General features: G+C 50.3%; 1 protein-coding gene across 2 annotated transcripts in view; it reads right to left on the reverse strand.

The window, feature by feature from the left end:
• The window catches only part of LOC142267570 (germinal-center associated nuclear protein-like), a 95,337-nt gene that overhangs the window by 23,794 nt on the left and 44,900 nt on the right, over positions 1-26,643 (reverse strand). The window contains exons 10-11 of one of the 2 annotated variants that reach the window (XM_075332339.1): positions 6,901-7,035; positions 6,694-6,786 (exon numbers count right to left, since the gene is read on the reverse strand). In XM_075332339.1, the coding sequence (XP_075188454.1) occupies positions 6,694-6,786; positions 6,901-7,035 (228 nt within the window). The remainder of the gene's footprint in view (positions 1-6,693; positions 6,787-6,900; positions 7,036-26,643) is intronic. The other variant, XM_075332340.1, reaches the window with a different exon arrangement.

The raw sequence follows: 26,643 nt of genomic DNA on the forward strand, positions 1-26,643 counted from the left end.
TTGATTCCAAGGCTGGAGCCTTACATGCCGTGCTCCTTCACCATCCCTCCTGGGCTCTGGCTTGAAGTGGGAGCCAGCACGGTTCTCCATGCTTGGCAGGAGACCGGTCTCCATCCGCAGCCCTTCAGGATCCTGCTGGACCGGAGCACTCATCCCCAGGGACTTGGAACCCTGCGTCTCAGCAAGCTAAGTACCTGAGACGTTTATATATTGGGGGTCCCTTTACTTTATTGTTGTGGGAGAGTGTGCTGAGTGAGTTTTCTGACATTTCCGGCGGGTTCTCTGGCTGTCGCCTGAGAACCGCGCCGATGGTGCCTGCGCGCCGGCCGCACCGCTCAAATTTAGGCTCCGGCTTCGCCGGAGGCCTACTTTCGGTTTCACTGCCCTCGCATGTCATTCATGCAGAGGGACAGCGCGGCTCCGCCCAGCGGCCGTTCTGCACAGGGGAGGGACACTCCTCACTGGGTACATGTCTCCTCCCCTGTAAGTCTCTTTGGCCCTCCAGATCCCGCTCTCAGAGTAGGTCCCGCCCCCTCTCTTCGCTCCGGCGCCATTTTCTCAGCGTTTTCTCTGCGATCAGCACTGGTCTGCAGCATCCCTGCGGAGGTGCTTGGGGGTCCGGGCTTCGGGATCTGGAGGGCACACAACACCGCTCCAGCGGTCTGGTAAGCCACAACCTCTGGTTGTGGACCTCTGTATATACTCTCTGGGGGTCATTCTGGCAGAGCCCCCACTCCAGCAGCATGTCTCACACGAGGAGCAAAGCTCCAAAGCTGTATTCAGTATGCACTGCATGTAAGCTCCTACTGCCTGATCCGAGCATCTATCCACATTGTGATGCCTGCTCTAACCTGACGATGCCTCAGCCTGGAATCGCACCCCCAGTGGTCTCTCCGGCTGCTCCGGCTCCTGTGGCTGAACCCCCGGCTTGGGTAGAATCCTTATCTAGGTCTATCTCCCAGTCTTTTGCCGACTCCATGGGACAGCTGTCCAGGACTTTGCTGAACATGCATCAGCCCCCTTCACAGGGTGCCTCTTCTGCTAGGGCTCTCTCAGCGGAGCTCACAGAGGATTCATCATCTGGTCCCAGACCCCGTCCTCCTAAGAGGAGACGCAGGGCTCCCTCTCCTTCCTCGTCCCGCGGCTCTGTTTCAGAAGCTGACTCGCAGGACGAGGAGGATGCCTTTACAGGGGGCTCGGAGGCTAATTCCATGTGCCCCATTGATCTGTCCGAAAGTGACTCAGATGTTAGTGATTTGATTGCGTCCATTAATTCTGTACTGGATCTCAATCCGCCAGTATCAGAGGAGCAACCCTCTCTGGCAGAAAAGCACCAGTTTACCTCGCCTAAGAGGACAAAGAGTGTGTTCTTTAACCACTCCAGTTTTCAGGCCGCTGTGACCAAGCCCAGAGCCTGTCCTGACAAACGCTTTCCAAAGCGTGGTTCTGTTGACCGTTTTCCCTTTCCAGCTGAGGTGGTCAAGGAGTGGGCTCATTCACCAAAGGTAGACCCCCCGGTGTCTAGACTCTCAGCCCGGACCGTTGTATCAGTGGCTGATGGCACCTCTCTTAAGGATTCGTTGACCTTCTGGCCAAATCTGTATATGAGGCGGCAGGGACCTCGTTCTCCCCAACTTTTGCAGCAGTGTGGGCTCTCAAAGCCATCTCTGTTTCTCTGGAGGAGATGCATTCCCTCGCCAGGGAATCTATGCCCGAAATGGTTACCTTAACTTCCCAAGCTTCAGCTTTTTCATCCTATGCCATGTCTGCCATGCTGGAGGCTTCTCACCGCACTGCGGTGGCTTCGGCTAATTCCCTCGCTATCCGCAGGATCTTGTGGCTTCGAGAGTGGAAGGCAGATGCTTCTTCAAAGAAGTACCTTGCTGGACTCCCTTTTGCTGGGTCCAGGCTGTTCGGTGAACAGCTGGATGAAATTATTAAGGAAGCTACTGGCGGGAAGAGTACTTCCATGCCACAAACCAAAACCAGGAAACCTGTCCAGGGTAGGAATCAGTCGAGGTTTCGTTCCTTTCGTTCCTCCAACTGGTCGTCCTCTAAGCCCTCGGCCTCGTCCACTAACTCAGCCAAGGACCAAAAATCCAACTGGCGCACAAAAGCGCGTCCACAGAAGACTGCAGGAGCTGCTGCCACTAAGGCAGCCTCCTCTTGACTATCTGTCCGCGCCAGCAACGTCCTTAGTCGGTGGCAGGCTCTCCCACTTTGGCGACACGTGGTTTCAACACGTCTCCGATCAGTGGGTGCGGGATATCATCTCCCACGGCTACAGGATAGAATTCTCTTCCAACCCGCCAGACAGATTTTTTCTGTCAACTCCCCCCTGCTCCAAGGCCGCCGCCTTCTCTCAGGCCGTGGCATCCTTGCAGGCCAACGGAGTAATTGTACCGGTTCCCGCCCGGGAACGGTTCAGAGGTTTCTACTCAAATCACTTCCTAGTCCCCAAAAAGGACGGTTCCATCCGGCCCATCTTGGATCTCAAGCTTCTCAACAAGCATGTTCGGGTGCGGCATTTTCGCATGGAGTCTCTGCGGTCAGTCATTGCCTCAATGACCCAAGGAGATTTCCTGGCATCCATCGACATCAGAGATGCCTATCTCCATGTGCCAATTGCAGTGTCACACCAGCGTTGGCTACGTTTTGCAATCGGAGAGGAACATTTCCAATTCGTGGCTCTTCCCTTCGGGTTAGCCACGGCCCCTCGGGTATTCACCAAGGTCATCGCAGCAGTGGTTGCGGTTCTGCACCTCCAGGGGTTGGCAGTGATTCCTTACCTGGACGACCTAGTCAAGGCTTCATCCAGCGCAGACTGTCAGCGGAGTGTCTCGCTCACTCTTGCCACTCTAGCCCAATTCGGGTGGCTTGTCAATCTGCCCAAATCCACTCTGACTCCGACCCAGAGGCTCACGTACCTAGGGATGCAGTTCGAGACTCTGCCGTCACTTGTGAGGTTGCCCTTAATCAAACAGCAGTCCCTCCAACTGGCGGTGCGCTCTCTGCTGAGGCCCCGCCGTTATTCCATCAGGCACCTGATGCAGGTGCTGGGTCAGATGGTCGCGTCAATGGAGGCTGTTCCCTTTGCCCAGTTCCATCTGCGTCCACTGCAGCTGGACATTCTCCGCTGTTGGGACAAGCGGCCTTCCTCCTTGCACAGGTTAGTGGCTCTGTCGCCACAGACCAGGAGCTCTCTTCAGTGGTGGCTTCGGCCCCTCTCTCTGTCTCAGGGACGCTCCTTCCTGGCCCCGTCCTGGGTGATCCTCACCACGGTTGCCAGTCTATCCGGCTGGGGAGCGGTATGTCTCCACCACCGAGCACAGGGCACTTGGACTCCGTCCGAGTCAGCCCTCTCGATCAATGTGCTGGAAACCAGAGCCGTGCTTCTGGCTCTCCTAGCTTTTCACCAGCTATTGGCGGGCAAGCACATCCGAGTCCAGTCAGACAACGCGACAGCGGTTGCCTACATCAATCACCAAGGCGGGAAACGCAGCCGCCTTGCAATGTTGGAGGTACAACGCATCCTTCAATGGACGGAGGACTCCAAGTCCACCATATCCGCAGTCCACATCCCAGGCGTGGAAAACTGGCAGGCAGATTATCTCAGCCGTCAAACCGTGGACAGTGGGGAGTGGTCCCTGCATCCGGCAGTGTTTCAGTCAATCTGTCGCAAGTGGGGCACTCCGGACGTGGACCTAATGGCATCCCGTCACAACAACAAGGTTCCGGTTTACGTGGCTCGCTCCCACGATCCTCAGGCATTCGCCGCGGACGCTCTGGTTCAGGACTGGTCTCAGTTTCGTCTGTCCTACGCGTTTCCCCCTCTAGCTCTCCTGCCCAGAGTTCTGCGCAAGATCAGAATGGAGGGCCGTCGAGTCATCCTCATTGCTCCGGACTTGCCCAGGCGAGCTTGGTATCCAGACCTGCTCCTTCTGTCCGTAGAGGTGCCGTGGCATCTTCCGGACCGTCCAGACCTTCTCTCACAAGGTCCGTTTTTCCGCCAGAATTCTGCGGCTCTCAGATTGACGGCGTGGCTCTTGAGTCCTGGATCTTGACGGCTTCCGGTATCCCCCCTGAAGTCATCTCCACTATGACTCGGGCCCGTAAGTCTTCCTCTGCCAAGATCTATCACAGGACTTGGAAAATTTTCCTGTCCTGGTGTCGCTCTTCCGGCCATCCTCCTTGGCCTTTTTCCTTGCCGACCCTTCTGTCCTTCTACAGTCCGGTCTGCAGCTTGGACTGTACCTCAACTCCCTCAAGGGACAAGTCTCGGCTCTGTCAGTGCTGTTCCAGCGGCGTATCGCCCGGCTGGCTCAGGTCCGCACCTTCTTGCAGGGCGCGTCTCACATCATTCCGCCTTACCGGCGGCCCTTGGATCCCTGGGACCTCAATTTGGTTCTCACGGTTTTGCAGAAACCCCTCTTTGAGCCTCTTAGGGAGGTTTCTTTGTTTCGTCTTTCACAGAAAGTGGTCTTTCTAGTGGCCATAACTTCCCTCAGGAGAGTCTCTGATTTGGCTGCGCTCTCTTCGGAGTCACCTCTTTTGGTTTTTCATCAAGACAAGGTGGTTCTCCGTCCGACTCCGGACTTTCTTCCTAAGGTGGTTTCTCCTTTCCACCTTAACCAGGACATTACACTACCTTCCTTTTGTCCGGCTCCTGTTCATCGCTTTGAAAAAGCGTTGCATACTCTGGATCTGGTGCGTGCTCTCCGGATCTGTGTGTCTCGCACCGCTGCTCTTAGGCGGTGCACCTCTCTTTTTGTGCTAACCACCGGTCGGCGTAAGGGCCTCTCTGCTTCTAAGCCGACCTTAGCCCGTTGGATTAGGTCGACCATTTCGGATGTCTACCAGTGTTCTCAGGTGCCTCCCCCGCCGGGGATCAAGGCACACTCGACCAGAGCTGTCGGTGCCTCTTGGGCTTTCAGGCACCAGGCTACGGCTCAGCAAGTCTGTCAGGCTGCCACTTGGACTAGCCTGCATACCTTTTCAAAGCACTACCAAGTGCATGCTCATGCTTCGGCAGATGCGAGCTTGGGCAGACGCATCCTTCAGGCGGCTGTCGCCCATTTGTGAAGTTAGGCTCCGCCTACTTCTTAGTTTTTCTGTTTATTCCCACCCATGGACTGCTTTGAGACGTCCCATTGTCTGGGTCTCCCATAGGAACGATAAAGAAAAAGAGAATTTTGTTTACTTACCGTAAATTCTTTTTCTTATAGTTCCGTATTGGGAGACCCAGCACCCTCCCTGTTGCCTGTTGGCAGTTTCTTGTTCCGCGTGTTATCACCGGCTGTTGTCATGGACAGAGTCTCCGGTTGTTCCGGTTCTTGCTCTGTTTTTACTTGTGGGTGGTTATTCTCCTTCAGCTTTTGCACTAAACTGGCTAGATCTGGTTCTCCAGGGGGTGTATAAGCTCAGAGGGAGGAGCTACATTTTTGAGTGTAGTACTTTGTGTGTCCTCCGGAGGCAGAAGCTAAACACCCATGGTCTGGGTCTCCCAATACGGAACTATAAGAAAAAGAATTTACGGTAAGTAAACAAAATTCTCTTTTTTTATCTGCTGCCGATCTAGCAGTTATACAGAGCTCATGAATATGCTGGACTACCTGCAGCACGCCAAGTAGTCCTGTAATGATAATCTACTGCTGATTAATCAGTGATTTTATCAAAACTACACTAAGCAGCCCAGTAAGTGACACATCGCTGGAATCAGGATCTCTATCTCTACATTATGCTGCTCTCGGATTAGGTGGCAAAAACCTGGTGACCGATTCCCTTTAACACATGTTAGATTACCTCTCTGTGGCAATTTTAATAGAAATGTTAAAAGTAGGGATGGGCGATCCCCCTGATGGTCGGGATTGGGGAGACACGGCCGATCATTTTGTAAAGATCATGATCAGGATCAAGATAACACGATCTTGCGTCCCAATCACTGATCTTTGACTTTACAGTTATGGGATGGGGCGGGGGGGGCTATAAAATAGGAATACAGTTAATAATAAACATTGTCATTATACTTACAGGTCCCGCAATGCGTCCTGCAGACTGTCTCCCGCTGCTTCTCCTTCCGAGTACGATCATTGCTCATTGGCCTGTCAGTGCATCTCGCCAGTACGCAGTGCTTGCCCGAGCATCTCGGTATACTCGGCGATCGCTGTGTACTGGCGAGATGTTCGGGCACATGCTCCTCGTCCCTGCATGTCGGCGCTCTTTACAGAGTCAGCCCACATGCAGGGATTAGCTGCCACACGCCGATGAATAGCAGCGCCGGGAATCAGGTGATCGGAGATCACCATTGCTATAGTAACCCGCCCGTCAGGTTACTATGGCAACGGTGGCAGCGGTGATGTCACCGCTTACCGAACCGCAGCCTCTGCTCACCCATTGAGTGATTAGACAGCACGGAGAGGAGTAGCGTTCTTCCTCCCCTGTGCTGTGTGATATCGCAGAGCTAGATTGGTTGAAGAAGACAAAAGACCAGGATCGTGGAGGGGTAAGAGGGAGTCTCTAAGTGTGTCTGTGTATTTATTTCTAATAAAGTATTTTTCTTCTGTGTCTTGTTTTTTGTTTTTTTTTAATCCTTTATTGGAGATTCTTAATGGCCGATTCAAACTTGACTTGACATTAAGACTCTCTGGCTTAATACTAGCTGGTAAAACAAACTTGGTCTTAACCCCTTATTACCCAGCATGCCACCCGGCACCAGGGCCACTGGAGCAGTTAACACATTGAGATTGGGCCTCCAGAGAAAGAAGTCGCTCTCTTTCTTGAATCCTCCTGTTGTAAAATTCAAGAAATAATAATAATAATAATAATAATAATAAAAAAGGATATTATCATAACTAACATGCTAAAATAAAGTACAAAGGATGTGAAAATGCCGCATCTTACCTTTCTTCTTCTGCCTTCCTTCGTTTTTCCTCTTTCACTCTTCCAATCTCTGCCTTTATTTCTTCTTCTGCGACATTTCTTGAAAGATTCAGTACGACATCTGCAAGCAGCTGATCAGCAACTATAGATGACTCACTTAAAGGAACACAGGAAAATGATGAGAATTATTTATTTGAGCATGACAAATATTCAATTAATTAGAACTAACTTTGAATACATTCACTGTAATACGATCGGACGTTAAATAGGACCGAAATAGTTGCCATAAAAAATTTTTTTAACCTGGTGTAAATGCCGCTGTTCTCCTTAATATGGCGATGTTTATATTTTGCAACTGCATCTGACCTCCCCAGATATATAGTCCCTTCTTCCCTGTATGTAAATCAATTCTAGTTAGCCAAATGGGAGTGGTCATCTCTTCTGTATGGCAATCTTAAGATGACCATGCCCAGTTGGCTAAGCGGGCAAACAGAGACCAAATATCAGGAACAGAAAGGCGCAGGAGCGAAAATTAAACAATGCCAGACTCAGGAGAGCAACGGCATTTACAACAGGTGTAAAAAAATAAAATAAAAATCTAGATCTATTTATTTTTTTTTACCTGGTGTAAATGCCGTTGATCTCCTGAATCTGGCACTGTTTAACCCCTTCAGCCCCCGGGCACTTTCCGTTTTTGCGTTTTTGTTTTTTGCTCCCCTTCTTCCGAGAGGCGTAACTTTTTTATTTTTCCATCAATCTTGCCATATGAGGGCTTGTTTTTTGCGGGACGAGTTGTACTTTTAAATGAAACCATAAGTTTTACCATATAGTGTACTGGAAAATGGCAAAAAAAATTCCAAGTGCGGAAAAATTGCAAAAAAAGTTTGATCGTACAATAGTTTTTGGGATATTTTATTCACTGTGTTCACTATATGGTAAAACCGAGGTATCTATGTGATGCCTGAGGTCGGTGCGAGTTTGTAGACACCAAACATGTATAGGTTTACTTGTATCTAAGGGGTTAAAGAAAATTCACAAGCTTGTCCAAAAAACATGGCGCACGTTTTGCGCCATTTTCCAAAACCCGTAGCGTTCTCATTTTTCAGGATCTGAAGTTCAGTGATGGCTTATTTTTTCTGTCTCGACCTGACGTTTTTAACGGTATCATTTTTGTGCAGATGCTACGTTTTGATCGCCTGTTATTGCATTTTGCGCAAAATTTGCGGCGACCAAAAACCGTAATTTTGGCGTTTACTGATCAGATTCATTGATTTTATATTTTGATAGATCGGGCATTTCTGAATGTGGCGATACCAAATATGTGTGTATTTTTTATTTTTTTAACTCTTTAATTTTCAATGGGCTGAAAGGGGGGTGAATTGAACCTTTAGGTTTATTTTTTTTTTAAATTTTTTAAAACTTTTTTTTTTAATTTTACTAGTCCCTCTAGGGGGCTATAGTGATCAGCAATCCGATCGCTCTGCACTATCTGCAGATCTCAGCTACAGAGCTGAGAACTGCAGATTTGCTGCTTCACTTTCAATGCCGGCTGTATTCCGGCATTGAGGGGAAGTGAGTCATGTTAGCTACAGGCGTCATCACATGACCCTGTGCTACCATGGCAACCGCCGAAAGTCACGTGATCATGTGACTTCCGGTGGGGGCGGGGTAAGTGACTGTCATGGCGGCGCCCATATACATATCGCTGCCAGATTTTGGCAGCGAAATATAAGGGGTTAATGGCCGCGGGTGGAATCGATTCCACCCGCGGCTAGCAGGCACACATGTCAGCTGTTGATAACAGCTGATATGTGCGCGGATCACCGCCGCCTGCCGGCGGCAGGGGGCGGGACTTACCGGCACACGATCCATGACGTACCCAGTACATCATGGGTCGTTAAGGGGTTAATGTTTGCTCATGTGCCTCTCTGTTCCGGATATTTGGTCCTGAGATGTGTGTGTAATAATATATACATACATACATACATACATACACAGATCTGTCAAAAATTAAGAGACCACTGCAAAATTGTCAGTTTTTCTGATATTTCTCTTTATAGGTATATTTTTGAGTAAAATGTAAATTGCTCTGTTATTCTATAAACTACTGACAACGGCTCCGAATTTCCAAACAATAAATTTTGTATTTATTTTCTGAAAATGAGAAGTGGTCAAAATAATAAAACAATGCATTGCTTTCAGACCTCAAATAATGCAAAGAAAACAAGATCATAATCATTTAGAAACAACAATACTAATGTTTTAACTCAGGAAGAGTTCAGAAACCAATATTTTGTGGAATAACTGATTTTTTTAATCACAGCTTTCATGCGTCTTGGCATGCTTTCCACCTGTCTTCCACACTGCTTTTGGGTGACATTATGCCACTCCTGGTGAAAAATGTATGCAGTTTTTCTTTGTTTGATGGATTGTGACTATCCATCTTCCTCTTGATTACATTCCAGAGGTTTTCAATGGGGTTCAGGTCTGGAGATTTGGCTGGCCATGAAAGGGTTTTGATGTGGTGTTCCTTCATCCTCACATTGACTGACCTAGCTGTGTGGCATGGTGCATTGTCCTGCTGGAAAAAACAGTCCTCAGTGTTGGGGAACATTGCCTGAGCAGAAAGAAGCAACTGGTTTTCCAGGATAATCTTGGTGCGGCTTAATTCACACGTCCTTCGCAAAGTTTATGCTGCCCAATCCCAGCCTTGCTGAAGCATTCCCAGATCATCTCTGATCCTCCACTAAACTCCACAGTGGGTTCAAGACACTGTGGCTTGTACGCCTCTCCAGGTCTCCGTCTAACCATTAGACTACCAGGTGTTGGGCAAAGCTGAAAACTAGACTCATCAAAGAAGATTACCTTACTCCAGGACTCTATGCTCCAATTGGTTAGAATAAACTTTGCGAAGGACGTATGAATCAAGCCGCATACAAGGTTACCCTGTAAAAACAGTTGCTTCCTTCTGCTCAGCCGATGTTCCCCAACTCTGAGGACTGTTTTTTCAGCAGGACAATTTGCCATGCCACACAGCTAGGTCAATCAATGTGTGGATGAAGGAGCACCACATTAAAACCCTGTCATGGCCAGCCCAATCTCCAGACCTGAACCCCATTGAAAACCTCTGGAATGAAAAACCAAAAAAGGCGACTCCGAGGAGAGCGCAGCCAAATCAGAGACTCTCCTGAGAGAAGTTATGGCAACTAGAAAGGCCACCCTTTTGAGAAAGACGATACAAAGAAACCTCCCTAAGGGGCTCGAAAGGGGGTTTCTGCAATACCGTGAGGACCAAGTTAAGGTCCCAGGGATCCAAGGACCGCCGATAAGGCGGAATGATGTGAGACGCACCTTGCATGAAGGTGCGGACCTGAGCCAGCCGGGCGAGACGCCGCTGGAACAGCACTGATAGAGCTGAGACTTGTCCCTTGAGAGAGTTGAGGGACAGTCCTAGCTGCAGACCGGACTGTAAAAAAAAGACAGAAGGGTCGGCAACGAGAATGGCCAAGGAGAATGGACTGAAGAGCGACACCAGGACAGGAAAATTTTCCAAGTCCTGTGATAGATCTTGACGGAGGAAGACTTACGGGCCCGAGTCATAGTGGAGATGACTTCAGGAGGAATACCAGAAGCCGTCAAAATCCAGGACTCAAGAGCCACGCCGTCAATTTGAGTGCCGGCATCTCCACGGACAGTTGGAGCAGGTCCGGATACCAAGCTCGCCTGGGCCAGTCCGGTGCAATGAGGATGACTCGACGGCCCTCCATTCTGATCTTGCGCAGGACTCTGGGCAAGAGAGCTAGAGGGGGAAACACGCAGGACAGACGAAACTGGGACCAGTCTTGAACCAGAGCGTCCGCGGCGAAGGCCTGAGGATCGTGGGAGCGAGCCACGTAAACCGGAACCTTGTTGTGACGGGATGCCATTAGGTCCACGTCCGGAGTGCCCCACTTGCGGCAGATTGACAAACACTACCGGGTGCAGGGACCACTCGCCACCGTCCACGGATTGACGGCTGAGATAATCTGCCTCCCAGTTTTCTACGCCAGGGATGTGGACTGCGGATATGGTGGACTTGGAGTCCTCCGCCCATTGAAGAATGCGTTGGACCTCCAACATTGCCAGGCGGCTGCGTATCCCGCCTTGGTGATTGATGTAGGCAACCGCTGTCGCGTTGTCTGACTGGACTCGAATGTGCCTGCCCGCCAACAGGTGGTGAAAGGCTAGGAGAGCTAGAAGCACAGCTCTGGTTTCCAGCACATTGATTGAAAGGGCTGACTCGGACGGAGTCCAAGTGCCCTGTGCTCTGTGGTGGAGATGTACCGCTCCCCAGCCGGATAGGCTGGCATCCGTGGTGAGAATCACCCAGGACGGAGTCAGGAAGGAGCGCCCTTGGGACAGGGAGAGGGGTCGAAGCCACCACTGAAGAGAGCTCCTGGTCCGTGGCGACAGAGCCACTAACCTCTGTAAGGAGGAAGGCCACTTGTCCCAACAGCGGAGAATGTCCAGCTGCAGAGGACGCAGATGGAACTGGGCAAAGGGAACCGCCTCCATGGAAGCCACCATTTGACCCAGCACCTGCATCAGGCGCCTGAGGGAATAACGGCGGGGCCTCAGGAGAGAGCGCACCGCTAGCCGGAGAGACTGCTGTTTGATTAAGGGAAACTTCACAAGTGCCGGCAAAGTCTCGAACTGCATCCCTAGGTACGTGAGACTCTGGGTCGGAGTCAGAGTGGATTTGGGAAGATTGACAATCCACCCGAATTGGGCTAGGGTGGCGAGAGTGAGCGAAACACTCCGCTGACAGTCTGCGCTGGATGTACCCTTGACCAGAAGGTCGTCCAGATAAGGAAGCACTGCTAACCCCTGGAGGTGCAGGACCGCAATCGCTGCCGCCATGACCTTGGTGAATACCCGAGGGGCCGTGGCTAACCCGAAGGGGAGAGCCACGAATTGGAAATGATCCTCTCCTATCGCAAAACGTAACCAACGCTGATGTGACACTGCGATTGGCACATGTAGATAGGCATCTCTGATGTCGATGGACGCCAGGAACTCCCCTTGGGTCATAGAGGCAATGACTGATCGCAGAGACTCCATGCGAAAATGCCGCACCCGGACATGCTTGTTGAGAAGCTTGAGATCCAGGATGGGCCGGAAGGTACCGTCCTTTTTTGGAACTAGGAAGAGATTTGAGTAAAAACTTCTGAACCGTTCCTGAGCGGGAACTGGGACAATCACTCCGTTTGCCTGCAAGGACGCCACGGCCTGCGAGAAGGCGGCGGCCTTGGAGCAGGGGGGGAGTTGAGAGAAAAAAAATCTGTTTGGAGGGCTGGAAGAGAATTCTATCCTGTAGCCGTGAGATATGATGTCTCTCACCCACTGATCGGAGACTTGCTTTAACCAAGCGTCGCCAAAGTGGGAGAGCCTGCCACCAACTAAGGACGTGGCTGGAGCGGGCAGAGAGTCATGAGGAAGCTGCCTTAGTGGCAGAACCTCCTGCGGTCTTCTGCGGACGCGCTTTTGGGCGCCAGTTGGATTTCTGATCCTTGGCTGAGTTAGCGGACGAGGCGGAAGGCTTAGAGAATGACCAGTTGGAGGAACGAAAGGAACGAAACCTCGATTGATTCCTACCCTGGGCGGGTTTCCTGGTCTTGGTTTGTGGCATGGAAGTACTCTTCCCGCCAGTAGCTTCTTTAATGATTTCATCCAGCTGTTCACCAAACAGCCGTGAACCAGCAAAAGGGAGCCCAGCAAGAAACTTCTTGGAAGAAGCATCTGCCTTCCACTCTCGAAGCCACAAAATCCTGCGGATAACAAGAAAATTAGCTGAAGCCACCACAGTGCGGTGAGCAGCCTCTAGCATGGCAGACATGGCATAAGATGAAAAGGCTGAAGCCTGAGCAGTTAAGGTAACCATCTCAGGCATAGATTCCTTGGTGAGGGAATGCATCTCCTCTAGAGAAGCAGAGATGGCTTTGAGAGCCCACACTGCTGCAAAAGACGGGGAAAACGCGGCCCCCGCAGCTTCATACACAGATTTGGCCAGAAGGTCAATCTGACGATCAGTGGAATCCTTAAGTGAGGTGCCGTCAGCCACCGACACAACGGTCCGGGCTGATAGCCTAGACACCGGAGGGTCTACCTTTGGGGAGTGAGACCACTCCTTGACCACCTCAGGTGGAAATGGAAACCGGTCATCAGAACCAAGCTTTGGAAAGCGTTTGTCAGGGCAGGCCCTGGGTTTGGTCACAGCGGTCTGAAAACTGAAGTTGTTAAAGAACACACTCTTCACTCTCTTAGGCGAGGTAAACTGATGTTTTTCTGCCAAAGAGAGTTGCTCCTCTGACACTGGCGGATTGAGATCCAGCACAGAATTAATAGAAGCAATCAAATCACTAAGATCTGAGTCACCCTCAGAGAAATCGATGGGATACATAGCCTCCGAGCCCCCAGTGAGGGCATCCTCCTCATCTTGAGAGTCAGCTCTTGAGACAGAGCCGTGGGATGGGGAGGGGGAGGAAACCCTGCGCCTTCTTTTAGAAGGACGGGGTCTGGGATCAGATGATGAATCCTCCGTGAGCTCTGATGGACGGAGGTCAGAGGATAGGAGTCCTCTGTCAAGAGTATTAGAGGCACCCTGTGAGGGGGGCTAATGCATATTCATCAAAGTCCTGGACAAAAGTTACATGGACTCAGCAAATGACTGGGATATGGACCTAGAAAAGGACTCTACTCAGGCCGGGGGTTCAATCACAGGTGCAGCAGCAGCCTGAGAGACCACTGGGCCTTGCTCCTTGTGTGAGACATGCTGCTGGTATACAGAGGTCCACAACCGGAGACCGGCTGTGGCTTACCAGACCGCTGAGCGCGGTGTTTTGTGCCCTCCAGATCCCGAAGCCCGGTCCCCCAGTCGCAGCACCTCAGCAGAGATGCAGAATGCAGGATGTCCCAGAGCAGAGTGAACTCTGCCTGAGAAATGACTAGGGGGCGTTCCTATAAAAGAGCGGGAACTGGAGGGCTATAGAGACCTGCAGGGAAGGAGGGACGCCCCAGCAGTGGGGAGTGTCCCTCCCCTGTGTAGAACGGCCGCCGGGAGGAGCCAAACCTGTCCCTCTGCATGAGTGACATGCGAGGGCAGGAAAATGAAACTAGGCCTCCGGCGAAGCCGGGGCCTAAATTTAAGCGGCGAGGCCGACAAGCAGGCAACATCGGCGCGGTTCTCAGGCAAAAGCTAGAGAATCCGCCGGAAAAGTTAAAACAATCACATACAGCATACTCTCCCCTTACAATAAAGAACCGGGACCCCCAACATAAACGTCTCAGGTACTTAGCTGCTGAGACGCAGGGCCATGTCCCTGGGGATGAGTGCTCCGGTCCAACAGAATCCTCAAGGGGCTGTGGATGGAGACCGGACTCCTGCCAGGCATGGAGACCGTGCTGGCTCCCACTTCAAGCCAGAGCCCAGAAGGGATGGTGAAGGAGCGCGGCATGTAAGGCTGCAGCCTTGTAAATCAACCTTAACAACACCGCCGAAACAGTGGGGTGAGAAGGGACATGCCGGGAGTCCAAACATGGACCCGCTTTTCTTCAAACTCTTTCCAAAAGTCAAACAAATCAGATGAGAATGCATGTGTGGATGTATGCCTCCTGACACAAAGCAATAAACTGGCTAGGACTGGCTACCAGGGGGTGTATAAGTTCAGAGGGAGGAGCTACACTTTTAAGTGTAGTACTTTGTGTGTCCTCCGGAGGCAGAAGCTAAACACCCATGGTCTGGGTCTCCCAAAGGAACGATAAAGAAATATTAATTTCTGAACTCTTCCTGAATTAAAACATTAGTATTGTTGTTTCTAAATGATTATAAACTTGTTTTCTTTGCATTATTTGATGTCTGAAAAGCAATGCATTTTTTGTTATTTTGATTATTTCTCATTTTCAGAAAATAAATATAAAAGTTATTGCTTGGAAATTCGGAGACATGTTGTGAGTAGCTTATAGAATAAAAGAACAATTTACATTTTACTCAAAAATATACCTATAATGAGAAAAATCTGAAAAACTGAAATTTTGCAGTGGTCTCTTAATTGTTTTGCTAGAGCTGTATATTTACATACACATATACACACACTGACCCAAATTGTCAGTCTTAATTAGAGACACTACTTGCAATGCTAAGCCAATAAGGGTATTACAACTAGAGGTACCCTAAATCAAACTATTAAAACTTAACGTTTAATCTATACTTAATTATAATAGTGACTAGGTATTTTAAAACATTGCTGGAAGAGGGATCTTACTGACATTCCTATCTCATGCTCGATTGAGTGCTGGTGCACATGCGTCCGGGAGCGGTAGCTCGATTGAGTGCTGGTGCGCATGCGTCCGGGAGCGGTGGAGGTCATCGCGCCGCCGCGCCGCCTCTTCCCTGTGTGACGTCCGCTCGCATGGTGGCCACGTGATGCGCACACGTGGCGGTCATGTGACCGGAACTGTCAGACGGGTGGCGGCGCGGTCAGGCGCTATGCGTCCCGCGCTACCTTGGATACCATTTGCGTCACTGACACGTCAACCGGCGCTGATTGGTTGACGTTCCTTTTTAAACCCACACTTCCCCTCACTTGTCCACGCTCCCTGACGAAGGCTTCACCGCCGAAACGGCCGTCGGGAAGGACACGGACGCCTCTCTCTGACCTCCCCTAGTCTCCCAGGTATAGTGTGCCACTGGTTGATTCCATCTACACAAAACTTTGAAAACTTTGAATTGTTTCCCTGACTCTGGATGTAAGTTTACACGCAGTTCTGGTATGGCAGTGTCCAACCTTAATTTTTTAAGCTATAGTTTAGCCTTGATCAGGGACTTTCATAGATAGGATGTGAATGAATTTTCTCTTCCGTCCTACAGTGTCACACTCTTGCCTGTTTGACTTGTGTGGTTATATATCCACTTATTTACCATTTTTTGCTATCTTCATATTTATGATGGATATCATATATGTACAATTGGTTCCAGGGACCCATATGGATATGATGTGAATATCCTATAGTGATACATCTTTGTCTGGTTGAATTCTATGTTCTTTGTGGCTATATACCCACTTTTTCCAACCTTTCTGTGGTTTACATTTACGATTGATTGTACATACATGTGCAAATGATTAGACTATATGTCAGTTTATAATATTTCTTGACACTGTCTATATATTTTGGTCAGAGATTGATGGTTCGTGCCCTCACTTGTTTCGTGCCGCCCCGCACCTACCCCTGTGTCAATAAAGATTATCACTTTGCAATTTGGATACTTGGTCGTGTGTTTCTCTTTATTTCTCATGTGAGGTAACAGGCCGCGGACCTGTGACTCCTATTTGCTTACTGGTGACTCCCTAAATTGGTTGTTAAGCAGGTTGTTAAAAGGTTTCAGCTACTAGCTTCCCCAAAATGTTTCACCATGTCTGGCTTTATCAGGGGGCTAAACCGAAAGAAACGCGCCACCCTTTTTAAAGGTTTGGTAGTGATGTCATATCAGAATCGTCCAATCATTACATAGTACTCAGGGCGAATAGTAAGCAAGCTCATTATTATAATTAAGTATAGATTAAACATTAAGTTTTAATGGTTTGATTTAGGGTACCTCTAGTTGCTTTGGCAAATTGTGTTTATTGTAATTTAACCCTTTACTACCTTGGTAACAGTGGGGGTTTTTGTGTTTTAATAAGGGTACTTACACACACACATATACACACACACCAATTATTTGCATTGCTGGATACTGCTGGAGTATAACTCATTGCTTACATACACTATTGGAATAACAATATCAGAAAATATTCTATGAAAAATAACGCTTTTAAACTGCAGAATGCCCTTAAGCTGCTTGTCTACGATCAGTGTTCACAGCGTTTTGGATGCAGCATGTTTCAGCTGCGACCAAAACACTGCAACGTACAGCACAAGTACAGTGTACGGGATTTCTAAGAATCTCATGCCCACGGTGTGTACAGCCCATAGCGTAACCTGACCTGCGGTGTAGCTCTCCAAGCCGCAAGCATGTTACTTTTTTGCTGTGGAGTCGCAAGCGTTCTCCACAGAGAAAACAGAAGAGAGAGACCGCAGCGCCCCAAACCCTGATCGTGAGCACAACCAGCTACAGTCTCCTGCGGAGGAAACTCGCAGCCCCGCAGGTCAGGACCTGCCACGTCCAGGATGCAGCAGGTCCTGATCGTGTTCACATACCCTAATAGTCATTTGTCAAAAATTTTCCTCAAAGACTTGAATGTGGCAAAACAGTAACATTGTTTAGGAAGAATAAATAAATACAAAAAAGGAACACTAGGAAGAATTTGCTAAAACTATTTCTATAAAAAAAAGCTTGCAGACTCAGAAAATGCTTCCATATTATCCCCCTGTTTGACAGTGATCTATCTGATAAGTGCAGGTCAGCTGAACCTCACCACCACTAAAGTTAAATGGGACCTTCACTGTCATGCAGGTTACATAAATAAACAGTACAAAAATTCACACTGGAGGTGAAGGATCTTACAAGGATATCAGTCACGTGGTAAGTCTCGCGGAAACAGGAAAGTATGGGGAATAAAAAGACTTTATACCTTGCAATAAATTACTTATTAGAAAAATCAGTTTAAGATGCATGTAGTAGAGGTGTGTATTCAGCAGAGGTGTGTGTATGTGTGTGTATACAGCAGAGGTGTGTGTGTGTGTGTGTATATGCAGCAGAGGTGTGTGTGTGAATATGCATCAGAGGTGTGTGTGTGTGTATATGCATCAGAGGTGTGTGTGTATGCATCAGAGGTATGTGTGTGTGTCTGTATGCAGCAGAGGTGTGTGTGTGTGTGTCTGTATGCAGCAGAGGTGTGTGTGTGTGTGTGTGTCTGTATGCAGCAGAGGTGTGTGTGTGTGTGTGTGTGTGTATGCAGCAGAGGTGTGTGTGTGTGTGTGTGTGTGTGTGTGTGTATGCAGCAGAGGTGTGTATGTGTGTGTATGCATCAGAGGTATGTGTGTGTGTCTGTATGCAGCAGAGGTGTGTGTGTGTGTGTCTGTATGCAGCAGAGGTGTGTGTGTGTGTGTGTGTGTGTATGCGTGTATGCAGCAGAGGTGTGTATGTGTGTGTATGCAGCAGAGGTGTGTATGTGTGTGTATGCAGCAGAGGTGTGTGTGTGTGTGTGTGTGTATATATGCAGCAGAGGTGTGTGTGTATGCAGCAGAGGTGTGTGTGTATACAGCAGAGGTGTGTGTGTATACAGCAGAGGTGTGTGTGTGTTTATGCAGCAGAGGTGTGTGTTTATGCAGCAGAGGTGTGTGTGTGTATGCAGCAGAGGTGTGTGTGTGTATGCAGCAGAGGTGTGTGTGTGTATGCAGCAGAGGTGTGTGTGTATTACTGGAGTGCTATATATAGTAAGGTGCTTCCTATAAACTGAAAAGGAAGATTTTTGTGTACTCACTGTAAAATCTTTTTCTCTGAGACTTCATTGGGGGACACAGGACCATGGGTGTATATGCTACTGTTGCCAGGAGGTTGACACTAGGCAAACTAAAGAAAAAAAAGTTAGCTCCTCCTCAGTGTACAACCTGTGACTGACCGGGAACTAAGCCAGTTTAGTGTAAAAGTAGTAGTAGGAGCTGTAGCTGTAGATTACGCAAGGAATGAGAAAAATTCTAATCCAAAACAGAACGGGTGCTGTGTCCCCAAATGAAGGCTCAGAGAAAAAGATTTTACGGTGAGAACACAAAAATCTTCCTTTCTCTCTCGCCTTATTGGGGGACACAGGACCATGGGACGTCCCAAAGCAGTCCCTGGGTGGGAACAAAACCATTAACAACTGGTAAGGTCAGATAAACCAACTGACCATTAACTATAAAGGTAGTAACTGAAAACAGGGGTCCCTCTGAGTCAGAGGTGAGTCACGGCCGCCTACAAAACCTGTCTCCCCCAGGGCAGCATCCGTACACGCCTGCGTATGTACTCTGTAGAGCCTGTTGAATGTGTGGACGCTGGACCAGATAGCGGCTTGGCAAAGTTGAACCGCCGAAGCTTGATGGCGAACAGCCCAAGAAGCTCCCAGCAATCGGGTGGAATGAGCCTTCACCCTTACCGGGAGGCTGACGCCTTTGACCCTGTACGCCTCTCGAATAGCTGATTTAATCCAACGTCCAATCGTGGGTTTTGAGGCTGAAGCACCCTTCTTGTGCCCCTCTGGAAGTACAAAGAGTGAGTCTGATTTACGAAATGGCATGGTCCGAGAGATATACTCGGTGGTCTGACAAGATCCAGATTATGCAGGGACTTCTCAAATGAATCAACCAGAGCAGGGCAGAATGAAGGCAGGACGAATTAGATGAAAGTGAGAAACAACCTTTGGGAGGAAGGACGGTGAGGGCCGGAGAACAACCTTGTCCTGGTGAAAAACCAGGTAGGGAGCCCGGCAGGAGAGGGCCGCCAATTCCGAAACTCACCTCACTGATGTGATAGCCACTAAAAACGCAACTTTCCAGGAAAGTGAAGAGAGCGAGATTTCTCGCAGTGGTTTAAAAGGCAATTGCTGGAGGACTCCTAAAACCAGATTAAGGTCCCATGGATTAGGCGGTTGACGATAGGGGGAAAAAGATGGGATACCCTCCTGAAGAAAGGTACGAATATGCAATCGAGCAGATAGCTGCTTCTGGGAAAAAAACTAAAGGGCGGAGACCTGTCCCTTGAGGGTACTGAGGGCTAGGCCCGAATCAAGTCACACCTGCAAAAAGGTCAGGATATTGGACAATATTTCCATGCTGTTCGCACCACGAAAGAAACGATCTCCAGGTTCTATGATAAATGCGAGCCGAGGAGGGCTTTCGGGAAGCTGCCAGGGAGTGTCGCCTAGTTAATGTACACATTCCGAGTACCAGGCCCTCCTGGGCCAATCTGGAGCTACTAGTAACACCGAGACTCCCTCCGCCTTGACCTTCTTCATCACTCTAGGAATGAGGGGGAGCGGAGGGAATATGTAAGGGAGACAAAACAGCGACCACAGTAGGACCAGGGCGTCGGAGCCTATTGCGTGTGGGTCGCGGGATCGGGCCATGAAGGGGAAGACCTTGGCGTTCTCACGAGATGCCATGTGGTCCACGTCCAGAAGACCCCACCTGTGACAGGTCTGATGGAACACTTCGTCGTGCAGGGACCATTCTCCAGCAGCCAGACCTTGTCGGCTTAGGAAGTCCGCTACTCATGGGATGTGAACCTCGGAGATAGCAGAGGCGTGATTCTCTGCCCAACGAAGGATCTTGGTGACTTCCTTCATTGCCGCTAAGCTGCTGGTCCCTCCTTTATGATTTATGTATGCCACTGCAGTGGCGTTGTTGGATTGAATCGGAACAGGGAAACCCGACCCGAGAGAAGCGGAAGGAACCTTTTGAAGGGCCAGAAAAATGGCTCTAAACTCCAGAACGTTGATCGGGAAAGTGCATTCCACGAAAGACCAGCGACCCTGAACCATGTGTTGATGGAACACGGCTCCCCAATCTATCAGGCTGGCTTCTGTCGTGACTACTTGCCAGTGAATTGGGAGGAAGGATCTCCCTTGGGAGAGCGAAGAGTGATGGGTCCACCAGAGTAGGGAGTGAATCACCCTCTGGGAAAGAACAACTGGGCGATCCAGGGATGCCAGTTTCCTGTCCCACGCCGAAAGGAGAGCCAGCTGAAGAGGACGAAGACGAAGAAACTGAGCGAATGGGACGCCGCCACCATCTTCCCTAAAATTTTCAGCCCGAACCGCAGAGGTAGGCGGCACTTGCGCTGAAGGGCCCGAATGCCCTGTCTCAGGGAAGTCCATTTCTCTACTAATAGAAACATCCGGGCTCGAGAAGTGTCTAGGACCATGCCCAAAAAGACAAGACGTTGAGATGGAACTAGAGAGGACTTTTGGTCTTTGAAGAGCCAGCCCAACCTCGAGAGAGTGTCCAAGCAGATTTGCACACTCTGAGCAGTCAAGAAATGACTGTCCCTTTATGAAGAGGTCGTCCAGATAAGGGATGACTACAATACCTCTGGGACGAAGCACGGTCATGACGGACACCATGACCTTGGTAAAGACTTGAGGCGCCGTGGCTAGGCCAAAGGGGAGAGCCGTAATTGGAAGTGCTCCTCTCCATTTGCGAACCAAAGGAACCTCTGGTGAGCTTTGCAGATTGGAATGTGCAAGTAGGCATCTTGTATATCGATGGAGGCCAGGAATTCTCCCAGTTCCATGGACGCAACCACAGATCTTAGTGATTCCATGTAGTCCGCACTTCCCTTTTTAGTCTCTTGAGGTCTAAAATAGGACGGGCCGAGCTGTCCTTTTTGGGAACCACGAAAAGGTTTGAGTAAAAACCTGTGTAACGTTGTTTGGTGGGAACTGGTACGATGATGCCTGCGTCGCCAAGTACCGCGATAGCCTGAGACAAGGCCCAATTCTAGACTGCGGATTTGGGAATGCGTGATTGCAGGAAACGTCTCGTAGAGAAAGGTGAACTCGATTTTGCACCGGTGGATACGAGTTCTCGCACCCAAGCGTCGTCTATGTAAGAAAGCCAGACGTCCTGGAAGAGGAGCAGTCGCCCCCCTACGGTGGTCGGGGGATGCCTGACGTCATGCTGAGAAGAAATGGTGAGACCGGACCTGGACTGCCTAGGACGAGAGAGCCAGGTCATGTTAGTCTTGGAGGGTCCAGGCTTTTGTTCGCTGCGCCGGAAGGATCGTTCAGATTTTGCAAGTGGCTGAGAGGTAAAGTTCCGAAATAGCCGAAAACACCAGGGGAATCTCTTGCGAGGTGCGCGCTGTTGTGGTAGAGAGGTGCTCTTACCCACTGTTGCATCAGCAATGATTCTCTCAAGTGTTTTGCCGAAAAGGTGAAACCCCTGAAAGGATAACCCAGTTAGGGATTTCTTAGATGCATTATCTGCACACCAGGCTTCAAGCCAGAGAATCTGACAGATTACCACCGAATTGCTGGCCACAATGGCGACATAATTTGCAGAGTCTAGTGAAGCGTATTTGGCAGCCATGGATATTTGGTTGGTCAGCTCAATCAATTCGGAAGGCAGACCTTCTGAACGGAGGACTCTCCGTAAACTCTTACTCCAGACAGCAAGAGCCTTGGCAACCCACACTGCGGCAAATGAGGGGCAGAGGGAGGAACCCGCCGTCTCAAACATAGATCGCGCCAGAGGCTCAATGGTGCGGTCGGTGAGTTCTTTGAGAGAGGCACTGTCAGGCAGTTAGGACATTCCACAGTCTGACTGCTCTACCACAAGAGGTAGTAATGGCAGATACTATGACAGCTTTTAAAAAAGGGCTGGATGATCTCCTCAGTACACACAACATTGTTGGTTATAAGTGACTTAGGGGCAAAATGTAGAATAGGTGGAGGAAGGTTGAACTAGATGGACCTAGGTCTTTTTTCAATCTACGTAACTATGAAACTCTAACAAGGAATGGAGAGTACCGTGTGCTTGGCCAGTCGAGACACAGGAGGATCGACAGCAGGGGACTCTGCCCAATCCTTCACTATTTATTTCCGAACATAACCGATAGAAAAGGGAGAGACGTCACTTTCTTGAAAATCGTTTTTTCTGGGTGAGCTCTCTGCTTGACCAGAATGGCGGTAAAGTTGTGATTATTAGAAAAATATCTTGGGGCTCAATAAGGTTTTTTTTTTTTAAGGAAACAGTTTTTGAAACCGCCGCAGGCGTATCTTCTTCTACCGATAGAGTCTGGTGAACATCCGAGACTAAACTGTCGACCATCTCCCGGATATTGGACGCCTCCGACTCTGGAGACGTATCATCGTAGGCAGACTCTGGCGCAGAATCGTACTCGGAGTCATCGTGTGATGTGGATGGGCTGCATGTGCAGACCCGTTTAGAGGATTTGTTCTGGATCCTAGTGGTACCCTATCCTGAGCCTGGGGTTCAGGGTCGTTCTGGTCCTCCAAGGTAGACTGCGGAGCAGGGTCGTCCTGGTTCCCCGAGGGAGGTTGGAGAGCTGGTAGGTGCTGTAAGACCGAAACCAGAGACTGGGAGACTTTGATTGGGTCAGCTACCGATTGTGAGAGAAAGGCAGCTCACTCGTGGGGGACGCAAGAGTCCTCATCAGCAGTGGAGTCCTGGGATGCCACCACAACTGGGGCATCGCAGTCCTGACACGGAGGGGGGTGACTGGCCTGAGGAGAAATTCTGATTGCAGGACGTGCAAGCTGAGTAACGCACTATAAGAGGAGACTGGGTCTTCCGGGCTTTTGAATTAGACATAATGCAAAGCGATGCAGTAATCTGCTAAGCTCCCTTTAACTTCTATGGAAGTTAGAGAGTCTCCTAGTGCGGAGAGGGGCTGCCCTTCAGTATTATTTCAGTAAATAGCTGGAGCCCGCAGGACCAAGCCTCCTGAGCAAGGAGAGCTTACCCCGTCCAGACCCTGGAGCAGAAAGCTGCTGGCTGTGTCCCCCGTGCAGAATGGTGATTTCCCTAGGATGGTGCTCCTGTCGTGGGCGTATCCGCAGCCTGAGTGTTTCAGAGCCGGAAAACAGGCGCTGAAATCCTCCTGCAGAGCTGTGGGGGCAGATAGAGACTGGATATCTGCCTGTACGCACGAGGCTCCCAGTGTTATGAAGAGAGAGAGCGGCCCCCACCATGCGGCGGCAGGGCTTCATACAGAGCAGCTGAAGCAGAGAGACCTTCTCCCCCGCCGCTCCAACGCTGAACAGGACCTGCCTGGAGAGGATGATGCTCCCTGCCTTTGTCCAGAGCGTCCGTTGGAAGCCGCGCCGGCTGGGTAAGAACCTGGAGGGACGCAGACTTCAGCTCAGCTGCATCATGCAGCAAATAGGCAGACAGCAGGCTTAATCCGGGTCCTGGAACTGCCGAATGTCGCCACTCTCGGTGCCGCTTGTCTAGAATCGTGACGAGGGGGAGCCTGGGCGGACGTAAATATGGGGGGCTCTGAGCACCAGGGTGACGCAGAGAGTCATTGTCCGGTCATTTAGGAAGAGGGGAGACATGGCGGCGGAGCCACCCTGTGACCCTCTTCCCGCATAGGGAAGAGCAGGTGTGGCACACCCTGTGGCCAATTTTTAAGAATAGAACAGAAGAGAGATTAGTGGGCTAAAAAACGCGCCCGAACTGGGAAAAAAAACAGAAAAATCAAAAGGGCCCGAAAACAGGCCAATGTCCACCTCCTAGGACACTAAGCAAAAGAAGGGAATTTTGTTTACTTACCGTAAATTCCTTTTCTTCTAGCTCTAATTGGGAGACCCAGACAATTGGGTGTATAGCTACTGCCTCCGGAGGCCACACAAAGTATTACACTTAAAAGTGTAAGGCCCCTCCCCTTCTGGCTATACACCCCCCGTGGGATCACGGGTTCCTCAGTTTTAGTGCCAAAGCAAGAAGGAGGAAAGCCAATAAACTGGTTTAAGCAAATTCATTCCGAAGGAATATCGGAGAACTGAAACCATTCAACATGAACAACATGTGTATACAAAAAAACAGGGGCGGGAGCTGGGTCTCCCAATTAGAGCTAGAAGAAAAGGAATTTACGGTAAGTAAACAAAATTCCCTTCTTCTTTGTCGCTCTATTGGGAGACCCAGACAATTGGGATGTCCAAAAGCAATCCCTGGGTGGGTAACATAATACCGCGTGATAGGGCCGTAAAACGGCTCTTTTCTACAGGTGGGCAAGCGCCGCCTGAAGGACTTGTCTACCTAGGCTGGCGTCCGCCGAAGCATAGGTATGCACCTGATAATGCTTGGTAAAAGTGTGCAGACTCGACCAGGTAGCCGCCTGGCACACCTGCTGAGCCGTAGCCTGGTGCCGTAATGCCCAGGACGCACCTACTGCTCTGGTAGAATGGGCTTTCAGCCCTGAGGGAACCGGAAGTCCAGCAGAACGGTAGGCTTCCAGAATTGGTTCCTTAATCCACCGAGCCAGGGTGGATTTGGAAGCTTGCAACCCTTTACGCTGACCAGCGACAAGGACAAAAAGTGCATCCGAGCGGCGCAGGGGCGCCGTGCGGGAAATGTAGATTCTGAGTGCTCTCACCAGATCCAATGAATGCAAATCCTTTTCACATTGATGAACTGGATGAGGACACAAAGAAGGCAAGGAGATATCTTGATTGAGGTGGAAAGGAGACACCACCTTAGGGAGAAACTCCGGAACCGGCCGCAGAACCACCTTGTCCTGGTGAATGACCAGGAAGGGCGATTTGCATGACAGTGCTGCTAGCTCGGACACTCTCCTAAGAGACGTGACCGCTACTAGAAACGCCACTTTCTGAGAAAGGCGAGAAAGGGGAACATCTCTCAGAGGCTCGAAAGGCGGCTTCTGGAGAGCGATTAGAACCCTGTTGAGATCCCAGGGCTCTAACGGCCGCTTGTAAGGAGGGATGATATGACAAACTCCTTGCAGGAACGTGCGTACCTGAGGAAGCTGTGCTAGGCGCTTCTGAAAAAATACAGATAGCGCTGAGACTTGTCCCTTGAGGGAGCCGAGCGACAAACCTTTTTCCAACCCGGATTGCAGGAAGGAAAGAAAAGTAGGCAAGGTATATGGCCATGGAGAAACTCCGTGAGCAGCGCACCAAGATAAGTATATCTTCCACGTCCTGTGGTAGATCTTAGCGGACGTTGGTTTCCTGGCCTGCCTCATGGTGGCAATGACCTGTTGAGATAGTCCTGAATACGCTAGTATCCAGGACTCAATGGCCACACAGTCAGGTTCAGGGCCGCAGAATTCCGACGGAAAAACGGCCCTTGAGACAGCAAGTCTGGACGGTCTGGTAGTGCCCACGGTTGGCCTACTGCGAGGTGCCACAGATCCGGGTACCACGACCTCCTTGGCCAGTCTGGAGCGACAAGAATGGCGCGGTGGCAGTCCGACCTGATCTTGCGCAGCACTCTGGGCAACAGTGCCAGAGGTGGGAACACATAAGGAAGCCGGAACTGCGACCAATCCTGAACTAAGGCGTCCGCCGCCAGAGCCCGGTGATCGTGAGACCTTGCCATGAAAACCGGGACCTTGTTGTTGTGCCGAGATGCCATTAGGTCGACGTCCGGCATGCCCCAGCGGCGACAGATCTCCTGAAAGACGTCCGGGTGAAGGGACCATTCCCCTGCGTCCATTCCCTGGCGACTTAGGAAGTCTGCTTCCCAGTTGTCCACGCCTGGGATGTGAACTGCGGATATTGTGGATGCAGTGTCTTCCACCCACGTCAGAATCCGCCCGACTTCCTGAAAGGCTTGCCGACTGCGAGTCCCCCCCTGGTGGTTGATGTATGCCACCGCTGTGGAGTTGTCCGACTGAATTCGGATTTGTTTGCCTTCCAGCCACTGCTGGAAGGCTTGAAGGGCAAGAAACACTGCTCTGATTTCTAGAACATTGATCTGAAGCGTGGACTCTTGCTGAGTCCACGAACCCTGAGCCCTGTGGTGGAGAAAAACTGCTCCCCACCCTGATAGACTCGCGTCTGTCGTCACCACCGCCCAGGATGGGGGTAGGAAGGACTTTCCTGTTGACAATGAGGTGGGAAGAAGCCACCACCGAAGGGACTCCTTGGCCGCCTGAGAAAGGGAGACGTTCCTGTCCAGGGATTTCGACTTCCCGTCCCATTGGCGGAGAATGTCCCATTGTAATGGGCGCAGGTGAAACTGCGCGAACGGGACTGCCTCCATCGCTGCTACCATCTTCCCTAGGAAGTGCATGAGGCGCCTCAAGGGGTGAGACTGGCCGTG

This window comes from Anomaloglossus baeobatrachus, unplaced genomic scaffold, assembly GCF_048569485.1.
Source record: "Anomaloglossus baeobatrachus isolate aAnoBae1 unplaced genomic scaffold, aAnoBae1.hap1 Scaffold_296, whole genome shotgun sequence".
Lineage (NCBI taxonomy): Eukaryota > Metazoa > Chordata > Amphibia > Anura > Aromobatidae > Anomaloglossus > Anomaloglossus baeobatrachus.